This window comes from Procambarus clarkii, chromosome 31 (assembly GCF_040958095.1).
Source record: "Procambarus clarkii isolate CNS0578487 chromosome 31, FALCON_Pclarkii_2.0, whole genome shotgun sequence".
Lineage (NCBI taxonomy): Eukaryota > Metazoa > Arthropoda > Malacostraca > Decapoda > Cambaridae > Procambarus > Procambarus clarkii.
The window spans coordinates 26,101,426-26,113,188 of NC_091180.1; the positions used below are offsets into that span (position 1 = coordinate 26,101,426).

Below are 11,763 nucleotides of genomic sequence, written 5' to 3' on the forward strand. Positions count from 1 at the left end.
TGTGTGTGTGTGTGTGTGTGTATGAGTCTTTAATTTAAAAACACCATCACCAGTTCATTATCTAGTGAAATTTAAATCCAAGTTAGACAATTGTTAAAATGCATCTTAACCCTTTTTTCATCTTTTAATAAGATGTAACAAACTTAAAAAAATTAAACCGCAAAATCTCTTCAGAGGTAGATAATACCGAAGGAATCATATTATCCTAACCGGAGTTCAGTTCCGCGATAACCAACCTGTACTCATGACCAGATATTAAAACCATTCGCCCACACCAGTACATAGTTACTCTTCGAGTTATCAAGATGATAACCTGCATGCATTTGTAATTTGCATCTCGCCCAATGCCAAGAAAGAATGTAAAATGACTTTCTATGGAAGATTATAGCTGTATAAGTAGATTATAGATATATGAGGCGAGTTAGACAAAGCCTTAAACAGACGATTTAAGTATGTGCGGCACACTAATTATGCAAAACTTGTTCGCTTTTTATATATTTATGAAAATATGTAAACGCAAATGTGAGGTTAAAAATATTAACATTAACGCTGAGTGATAAGCAAAGAGCGAAGTCCTAATATTGGGACAGATGAAGACTGCGATTCAGTGCCAATATTGTGACAGATGAAAATCCTTAAATTTGCCCGAATATTCGGACAGATAGAGCGGAAATGCAACGGCAAAATGCAACATCTTAGTCCAGACTCTTCCAGACTTACCTGTTGAAGAGGTCGCTATAACCGGAGCTCCTCGACACCTTGCTGCTTAAAAGGAACACGGGGGAAAAAAACAGGACTTGACATCTATAGTCACCTGAGACAGCCCTACCTTGCGGTGATTTCGGGGCTCAATATCCCCGTGGCTCAGTCCTAGAGCAGGCCTCCTATAGTGTATGCATAATTCCCCGAAGGTGTATAATCAATTAGGAGTGATCTAATGGATAATAGTGTACTGCGTAGCCTTTGATAGCTGCGATTTACACTTATCCATACGCTACGATATACACCACCTGATGTGGCTGTATATTTGCTCTACGTATACGCATACGCAATATCATTGTAAACACATGTTCCTCTCTAGTAATATTTACATAAACATTAAGATGAGATGTCTGTATGGGAACTAATTCGCTTAAGGATCCGTTGGCTAATTCTTAAGGGTCACCAACGACTGGATAATATGACTCGAGAAATAACTTGAGGTAAGAACGGCCTGAATATGATTTTAAAACTCTTTTTCTTTTTTGGCGTTTATGTTCAGGGAAGCATATTATTAAACCACCCGCCTTTCCCCCCCCCCCAGGTGGGTGGAAGACAGGTGTGTCCCCCCACACCTGTCTGGGAAAGCACCTGTGGGCGACGACTCACCTGTGTCGTTCGTGTCTGGGTCTTCCTCGTCGTGGCTGGCGTCGCCCTCGAGATCGATGTCGTCGTCCTCGGAGTGTGAGCGTGTGAGGCTCAAGTCTTTGGGTTCTTGTATGGGCGGCGTGGGCGGTGCTGCGGCTTGGGTGTGGGTGGAGACGGGCGGCGGAGGTTTGTGTTGGGCAAGTATGTCTGTAATCATGAATTTGGGTCTTGGCGTGGGTGCCTCCGAGGTCTCGTGGCTTGGAGAATTTCCGCCTCCAGCTTGCGATTCGTCCTTCGGGGCGGCCGACACACGCACACCGACACGCGTGCACACTTCCACCGTCATCTCGACCACTTACAACGTCAAAAAATGAGCCGTAGATGGAGGGGTTAAGTCCACAGCGTCTAGCACACACAACGTTATCGACACTACGCTCGCGCACGACTGACTGACTCCCTTGGTCCACGCCGCTGTCTGGCGGACTGTGATGGCCGCCTCCCTACTCCACCCACAAATCCTTCCTGCCCCGCCCACCTCCCACGGACAACCAATCACCCCCAGCGGTAAAAGCGTGACTCCGCCCCCCGACGCGACTTCTCCACCAACGGGGAGATCGCTGGTACCAGTGGGCGGAGTCGAGCTGATGTCAGTATCCCATCAACACATTTGGCTGTTCGTTGGTCATTTTAGCCTTCATTAACTTCATTAACGAGGGATTAACTCTCTTTTGATTTGCCAAACTGACGTAAACAATAATCCACAAACGAGTTGGATAAGGATAGAAACTCCACCTGCTTACCCATCGCGCCATCTCGTAGACCATAGACATAGACTTTTAGAATTTAGAACTAAGAATTGAAAAGGGGGTGAAAAATGGTAGCAGGCAACTAGGTGAAGCACAGGTGACAAATTATTATTAGTTCATTACTTCCCAAGTGAACATGTGTGGATCATTTATTTACCGCGAGATTAATGACCTCGAAACGTGGCTATTGGTCATGGTATTGATGCTATTGACTCTTCCCTTCAGTTATATTGACGATATAACTAGCGCTAGCGGCTGTAAGCCAACCAGAGAGCGAGATCCACCAACATCACTAACCAACAACCAATCGATTATCAACCAATGATCAACTACCCAATCGCCATACGACTTTTCTCAGTCGTAACTGATCACCAATCGATCAATTCATCTCGCAAGCATCCAGAATTAACATATCCAAGTATCAGCCAATCCCATTTAATCATCCCAATCAACCGAAATTGTCACCTCCCCCCACCAACCAAATCCACCAATTCTCGGCAATTTGGGCCTATAATTCTCCTACCGCTGGTGAAGATCCAATCAGCAATCCCCACCACGAACAAACCTGATTACAAAATTCTATCTTCAGGTGATCAGGTGCCTTCCGGTCGTTACCTGATCGTCACAGCTGGAGTCATCAGGAATAACAGACCAATCAGCGTGTCCCTTGCGGTCATCTGATAGGTCAGCCTCGTCTGTCGATTATAGAATTAAGAGAGAATGAAAACATGTTTTTTTGCAGTTTATCATCTTTATTCTTTTGTATATTTTTCTTCCTCTTATTAGTATTATTATCATTATTAATAGTAATGGGGCGATATTTTATTATTAAATACAATTTTATTATTGTATTAAATGTATTTGTATTTTGGTTATTTTCAATGTTTATAGACTGGAATAGATTTAGTCATTAATTCAAATGAGATGTTGTATTTCTCTCTCTCTCTCTCTCTCTCTCTCTCTCTCTCTCTCTCTCTCTCTCTCTCTCTCTCTCTCTCTCTCTCTCTCTCTCTCTCTCTCTCTCTCTCTCGGAAAATGCTATAGCAGGCTTGTAAGGTCTATTGTCCCATACGAAGCGGTTTATATTTATATTCACCCAAACTCACTCATATGAAGAGAGATTATGAACTCTCATTGTACATTGTCCAAATATACAATGTACTTCAGGGCATAACAAAGGGGGATAATAATTCGGGGTTATATATTTAAACGCAAAACCATGGATAAAAATTGGATAAGTTTAGAGTCTGGAAAGAACAGTATAAATATTGGTTTTGAAACACATTACTGGATAACATTATAGGGTTGGAGCCGGTCGGCCGAGCGGACAGCACGCTGCACTTATAATCCTGTGGTCCTGGGTTCGATCCCAGACACCGGCGAGAAACAATGGGCAGAGTTTCTTTCACCCTATGCCCCTGTTACCTAGCAGTAAAATAGGTACCTGGGTGTTAGTCAGCTGTCACGGGCTGCTTCCTGGGGGTGGAGGCCTGGTCGAGGACCGGGCCGCGGGGACACTAAAAGCTTCGAAATCATCTCAAGATTGGCATCATTAACTTAAAATACGAAACTACATTACGCAGGTGTTTAACATTTTGGGCATGGCGTCAGGGGCTTAACAGCTGAGTGGACAGCGCTTAGGATTCGTAATCCTAAGGTTCCGGGTTCGATCCGCGGTGGAGGCGGAAACAGATCTGCAGAGTTTTTTTTTCACCCAGATGTCCCTGTTTATCTAGCAGTAAATAGGTACCTGGGAGTTAGACAGCTGCTACGGGTTGCTTCCTGGAGGGTGTGTAACAAATAAGGAGGTCTGGTCGAGGACCGGGCCGCGGGGACGATAAGCCCCGAAATCATCTCAAGGTTACCTCAAGATAGGATTTATTCAGGTCTCCCATACAACCATTAACAAATACCGCTCCATCAGCACCCTACAATGACTATTGGCGATTAGCGATAGACTGGGTATATCAGGTTTTTAAAGTTTAAGTATTATGGTTGGATTTTTTTTTAATTTTGGCGTGATCAGTGCATAATGTTTTACGATATAGCAAGGAACAAAAATGAGATTCAACCTAGAATGCATATAATGAGACTTGGAGAGATAGCTTTAGTATTGTGTCAAGTTACACGCATGTCAATTACACAGTGAAATCATACTAAAGTGATCAATATTAATTAGAAAATCGATAGGAAGTTTAAGGTGATTCCATTTTATTCCAAAACCGTTTGGAATAGCTTCAGACATATTGCCGATTCAGTAGAATCCCAGATTGTATAACTTACATCAGGTTAGGGTGGTAGTGTGGTAGAAGTGGCGGCTAGCAGTCCGTTGGTCATGAGTTCGAGTCACCTAGGACCTCCAATTGATTTTCTCAATTCAATAATGACAACCACAACCCGTCTATGTTGAGCACGTATCCAATAGCAATTACCTTGAAAAATTGGGTGAGACTCTTCCCCTAATCATCTGGCCTCCCTCAGACATTTTGTTAAATAAATATGCACTACTTTGCAGAGGGTCTCAGCTTGGAGACCGAAATATCCGGAGTGTCTTTTCAGTACTTAAATCTGTGACTTTTCCCCATATATATATATATCACTTGCATATATTATGCAGCATAATAGAAAATGTGAAAATAGGCGGCAGACCAATAGTGTGTAATTATGACGAAGGCCTTTTACTGTGCATGTCGAAAAACAAACATGCTTTAATTCCCCCTTTATTTGTATATTTGGTAGGCCCTGCGTGTTGGTGAAGGGAGAATTATGTGTGTGTATTGTTTGGTGAGGGATTATTTGATTGTTAATGGTCATGCATAGTAGGGAGTGTGTGTGTGTGTGTGTTTACTATTTGTGCAAACAGGATCGAGGTTTTAGCTCTTGGACGCCTACTCTCTAACCGTTGGTTCTCTAATGTAATGACTACCAACCTATTTTTCTTCTGTCATAACTTTTACATATATTTCTCTTTCTCACACACACACACACATTCCCACGAAACATCCCGAAGCAGCTGTCTAGCTCCCTTGTACCTATTTACTGCTTGGTAAATAGGTGCATCAGGTGAAATTAAGCCTGCCCATTTGTTTCAGCCTCGACTGGGAATCGAACCCGGGCCCTTAGGACTTCGACCCCCAGAATACTGTCCACTCGGCTGCGTGTGTGTGTGTGTGTGTGTGTGTGTGTGTGTGTGTGTGTGTGTGTGTGTGTGTGTGTGTGTATGTGTGTGTGTGTGTGTGTGTCTTTGTATGTTTATGTTGCGTTTGTTTTCGTTTCAATTTTTTTATTTGTGGATATGAGTGTTGGCATTTATGTTCCTTTCAGGTGTTTAAGCTTTTGTGCACATGTTTGTGGATGCTGTATTTTATGGATAATATTTTTCTGATTTCATTTTTGAGTGTATAGGTGTATGTTCTCACCTAGTTGCACTTGCGGGGGTTGAACTTTGGCTCTTTGGTCCCGCCTCTCAACTGTCAATCAAATGGTGTACAGATTCCTGAGCCTACTGGGCTCTATCATATCTACATTTGAAATGTAGTATGTGTACTTAGTCACATGTCCTTGTATGTGTACTCAGCCAGATGTGCTTGCAGGGTCAAGCTGCGACTCCAAGTCCCTTCCTCCTGAGCATTCTTAGTTTAAGAATGTTTTTCTAAAGTTTTCATTCAAAAATTTTCAAATTTTAATTAAATTTAAAATTTGTGTTTTTATAGGTTCTCCCTGTGACCCGTCGCTCTGGTGTTCCTAAAGTGAAACAATAATTGTCTGCTTTGTCAATTCCCTTGGAATCTTGTATGTCTCTAACATGTCCTCCATTATTTTTTTCTCCTCCTGTGCGGGTTGAGGTTCTTGATTCATGAAGTACTTTTGCAACCACTTACGGAACATCTTCATCTTACCTCAACTATTTTTTTTTTTCGTTTTATATTGGGACGTTTGAAGGTAGTAAATTGTTTAATATAAATGAAAAGAAAGCTGCTATGATTCAGGAAAGATGTACAGGTTTCGTAAATAGTTCCCTAAATACTTGATGAATCCTTCAATCTTTCCTTGTAGCTCAGGCCCCTCAGCTCCGGGACGGGCCTTGTTGCATACATTTTAACCTTTTCTGGCCATGTTTAACGAACATAAAATCAACTTAAAAATGTTAACTAAGGTTGGAGTCTCTCTCACAGCCCCGCTGGTGGTGGTGGTGTTGTTACTGACTACTTAAAAGCCAACTGGTAACTGGAAACTGAAAAACTGGTAACTGAATTTGTTGAATGTTTCTGGCTTTAGGTTCTACCCTTCAAACGACAGGTTTGGGAGCCGGTTGGCCGAGCGGACAGCACACTGGACTTGTGATCCTGTGGTCCCGGGTTCGATCCCGGGCGCCGGCGAGAAACAATGGGCAGAGTTTCTTTCATCCTATGCCCCTGTTACCTAGAAGTAAAATAGGTACCTGGGTGTTAGTCAGCTGTCACGGGCTGCTTCCTGGGGGTGGAGGCCTGGTCGAGGACCGGGCCGCGGGGACACTAAAGCCCCAAAATCATCTCAAGATAACCTCAAGATAAATAACTGGTAAATGCTGAGCTTCTCAATTCTGACTGGAGATTGGATGGATCTGTTGCCTCGTACTCGAGACTGTCATTGATTGATTGATTGATTGATTGATTGATTGATTGATTGATTGATTGATTGATTGATTGATGAAAATTAAGCCAACACAAGAGGTGTCACAACCTCTTGTGTTGGGGCATTTACCTGCCTGGCAATTCACTCCAAACATCTTCCACTTACGGCCATTTACCAGGTCGTAAGTGGTAGATGTTTGGAGTGAATGTTGGTCTTAAGTCCAGTAGCATCTTGAAGTGTGTCTGAGGCCCTCGAGGCTGGCTATTTCTGGAGCTGGTGAGGGTCTTGTTTTTGCTTACATGATTCCAATAGCAAATTGTTTGGTTCTTGTCTACTGACTGTCTACACGTATCCGCATAATGACAGTCCAAATCAGCACTGACTGTTTCCCTGTCCTGACAAGTCAGTGCCTTAGATATTAATTACTTGGTTATGTATCGACTGTTTACAAACAGGTTCTTGACCGGTTCATCAGACCAGCCAAGAATGAACATGTGACAGCACTAACTGGCCAACGCCTAACAGGCAATCAGAGAGAAAAAGAAGCAGACACAGACAGAGTCAGAGACAGACAGAAGCAGACACAGAGACAGACAGACACAGACAGACTCGAGGAATACTCGGTTTAGACCCCAACTCGCCCGATGATGACCAAAGGGGATTCTACATCTCATTACTTTGCGATAAATTCCTGCCAAGACTATGGCTGTGCTGCCTCTCTCGTGTTTACCTGCCATTTGTATGTTAAGTCGACGTTAGATGCTTCATTTGATGCCATTGTACCTCGAGAAGAGAGAGAGAGAGAGAGAGAGAGAGAGAGAGAGAGAGAGAGAGAGGGAGAGAGAGAGAGAGAGAGAGAGAGAGAGAGAGAGAGAGAGAGAGAGAGAGGTGGATGAGATTCATTCAGGTTATTCTCGTGTGACTGGATATGCTGAGGGCCATGAGGTAAGTAACTAGGATTTGCTAGGATTGAAGAACACACTGAAACATGGGTGCTAGTATAAGTTTTACTTGAATCTTCATAAATTGCCAGAGTCCTAGCTATCTGCTAGGACGAGATATGTGTTACATGTATCATTGCTAGGACGAGATATGTGTTACATGTATCATTGCTAGGACGAGATATGTGTTACATGTATCACTGCTAGGACGAGATATGTGTTACATGTATCACTGCTAGGACGAGACATGTGTTACATGTATCACTGCTAGGACGAGACATGTGTTACATGTATCACTGCTAGGACGAGACATGTATTACATGTATCACTGCTAGGACGAGACATGTGTTACATGTATCACTGCTAGGACGAGACATGTGTTACATGTTTCACTGCTAGGACGAGACATGTGTTACATGTATCACTGCTAGGACGAGACATGTGTTACATGTATCACTGCTAGGACGAGACATGTGTTACATGTATCACTGCTAGGACGAGACATGTATTACATGTATCACTGCTAGGACGAGACATGTGTTACATGTATCACTGCTAGGACGAGACATGTGTTACATGTATCACTCAACGGTGTATCACTCAACCGTTGTATCACTTTTGAGTGATACAACGGTATCACTCAAAATTTTGGAGGAATTCAAAGGTCTTGTGTTTGACAAGACTGTTGGAGCTGGTAGGAATCTCAAGCGAATGTGATCTTTAGGATTCCGTATAGTACTGTCCACTCTGATTAGACAGTGAGGACGGGATGATGTGGAAATGGACAGGATAAAAGGAAAATGACGCAGCAACAGGATAGTAACGTACCAATAGGAAAACAACTAACAACACAGCGGGTTTTCTTCCTATTGGGGAGTGTTGTACATGCTGCTATGGCGGTGTGTCCACTCACAGGATCAGTGGCGCTGCCCAATAAACTCGCCCCTCGGGGCAACATTTAACGTACCTCAAGTTCAAGAGCAATTCAAGAGCCCCACACTACCCATTCCCACAGTGGACCTTCATGTTCAAACCAATTGTTTACCCAGAATGCCCTTTTCATTTCCCTATTTTGGATAGGTAAGCAGTTTAATCATAGGCCTACTACCTCTCACCCCCCCCCCCCTTACGGTGTCTCTCGGATCGTTTAGAAAATAGAATTAGATAACAAATGATATACAATTTTTGTTTTCGTTTTATTTGATATATTTTGCTGGTGGGGAGATTTTTTTGGATATTTTTTTTGGGTAGAAAAAAGTTTAGTTGGATAATTTTATTTTTGGAAAAAAATTCTTGGATAAATTTTATTATTAGAGAAATTTCGTTGCATAAATTTTTCAGAAGGGCAAAATTTTGTTGGATAAATTTTATTGATGGGGAAATATTGTTGGATAAACTTTATTGATGGGAAGTTTTAGGATAGAGAAAATTTATTTCTTCATTTTGTTTGTTTGGGAAAATTTTGTTTAACTGGGGGGGGGGGGGAGGGAATTTTAATACATTTCTAACAAATATAAAATGAAATAATGGATTTCAGTTCGAGACGCTTAGCATTAGAATTTAGGTCCTCTAAAAATCTATTTGCGTCAGTGCGTCTGTCTATCTAGCTGTCTATCTGTCTCATGAAACAGTAAGCAAGGATTTGTTATCCAACATCAACAAATCCAGTAGTCTCACCCCTAGATATTTTCCTCATTTTATGAGAATACGATTTGTTTTCATTATGAGTAAACTTTATTTAATGTCAAATAAGTTTGGGTGCATCAATTGGTGTCTGCTGAGTGGTTACTGATTGTCACAATCAAAGTCTGCTGTGTCATACTCGAATCCCCTGTCACACTGGTGCATGTGTGTGTGATCAGGGTGCACACACACACACACACACACACACACACACACACACACACACACACACACACACACACACACACACACACACACACACACTCCACACACACATACCATGGAAACTATCACCTTCGCCATTTCTTGAGACAAATCCTCATTTATCTCCCGTCTCAAGCCTCACCCAAGGTCCCCATCATCCAAGCCTCCCAGTGGCTTGTATCCATCTTTATCAACGTGAGGAAATTGACCCCCTTTTTTTGCATACCAGACTACCGTGAGATTTTATTTTGTGCGCGGATTTTGGTTGCGAAATCTTGCAAAGATTGAGGTGGAGTTTGTAAGTGGCAATTTATCCGTGAGTTTCTTGGTCTGTGCGTGTCCACATATGCACGAAAGCACGCACACACACACACACACACACACACACACACACACACACACACACACACACACACACACACACACACACACACACACACACTCACACACACACACGGCGGGACCAAAGAGCCAAAGCTCAACCCCCGCAAGCACAAATAGGTGAGTACAAATAGGTGAGTACACACACACACACACACACACACACACACACACACACACACACATACACACACATACACGCACACACACACACGTGAACTCGTGTGCGTTCGTAGAAATTTAACCCCAGCTCCTAGACCCGTTCGATACCCCATTACTTAACCGAAGTGTCACCCACAATGGCTCTCTCCCTGTGTATTAATACAGATCACATAACACACACACCTGAAACCTTCAACAGCTTCACATAACACACACCTGCGACCTTCTGAACGCCTATATTGTACAGAACAATAGGATATCTTCCTTACAGAAAATAAGGCAGCGTCTGGGATGCTCTCGGACGCAGGTTTGAATCCTCGTCACGGCCCTTGTGGGTTTGTTCAGGATATCTTCCTGTTTCTCCATGTGTGTGTGTCTTTGTCCCTAATTACCACGCCACGAGGTGGACACACACAGATTCCCCTGCCACACTCGGAGCAGGATAAAGATTAAGCCATCCAAAAGGTGGCACGGGCATGAATAGCCCATAAGTGGTGGCCCTTTTGAGCCATTTCCAGTATCAATGGATGGTACTGGAGATCTGTGGAGGTGCGACTGCACCCTGCGTGACGGGAGATGTCTCCCGTGTGCCCGGGACAGGCCAGGCTGGGTATTTATATGCCCGCGCTGTTCATTCTGGGCATTAATGACCTTCCCTATGAAGGGAGACTACCTAAGGTCACTCTACATTCCCCAGGAAGGCGTAGAATGAGAGGGGAACGTGACTAAGGTGAGGAAATAGGTAAAAGGGTTAATGAAAAGGGATTATAAATAGGATGCGGAAGATATCATTTTTGGATAGATCGTGATATAATGGATTCGTACGGGAAAAGGGTTAGAATTTCTACGATAGATAGATAAATATTGATATGGAAATAGGGTCTGTGGAACAAGTTATCAAGATAGCGTCCGCTTTGGAAAAGCCGACTCTATGGGAAGGTCCAAGAGCTATTAGCTCTTGGACCCCGCCTTTTTAACCCATTTATTTTTCCTCCATTATGTATACTACATATATTTCTAACACAGGTGCACACACCTCCAGGAAGCAGCCCGTAGCAGCTGTCTACCTCCCAGGTACCTATTTACTGCTAGGTGAATAAGTTCATCAGGATGAATGATACTCTTCCCATTTTTTTCCGGCGATCCCCGGTCCTTAGGATTACGAATCCCGGGCGCTGTCCATTCAGCTACTAGGGCCCCCGTGGTGTGTGTGTGTGTGTGTACACACCATTTCCATGTTACTTTTTTTTTATCTACCATTCCTCCCTCCCTAGTCTCCCTCACTCCCTTACCTTCCTAACCCTTCCTCCCTCAATTTCTCCTCTCTCCCTCCCTCACCCTCAATAATCACCCACTGATATTACTCATCCCTACTCCTATTAATCCCCCAAAGCAATTCCTCATCTTTCCCCCCCTCCGCCCCCCCCCTCCCCCCTCAGATCCACGTCGCTCTTATAACCAATCCCTTCCCCCTGTTCTATCCCTAAGCCCCCCTAATCGTTCCCCATTTTCCAAGTTTTCCTCCCTAGGATTTAAGCAAACTCCATCTACTACTTTGCATCTGGTCCTTGGGGATTTTCCCCATAACCCTTCATCTTCACGTCCACCACTAAGAAGTTTCCCCC

At 43.4% G+C, this 11,763-nt stretch overlaps 1 protein-coding gene across 1 annotated transcript in view; it reads right to left on the reverse strand.

Moving 5' to 3' along the window:
- LOC123747524 (barH-like 1 homeobox protein) overlaps positions 1–2,043 on the reverse strand; it is a 17,538-nt gene extending 15,495 nt beyond the window's left edge. The window contains exon 1 of the mRNA XM_045729740.2: positions 1,369–2,043. Coding sequence (XP_045585696.1) covers positions 1,369–1,693 — 325 coding nt within the window. The 5' untranslated portion in view covers positions 1,694–2,043. The remainder of the gene's footprint in view (positions 1–1,368) is intronic.
- Positions 2,044–11,763: the final 9,720 nt, after the last annotated feature.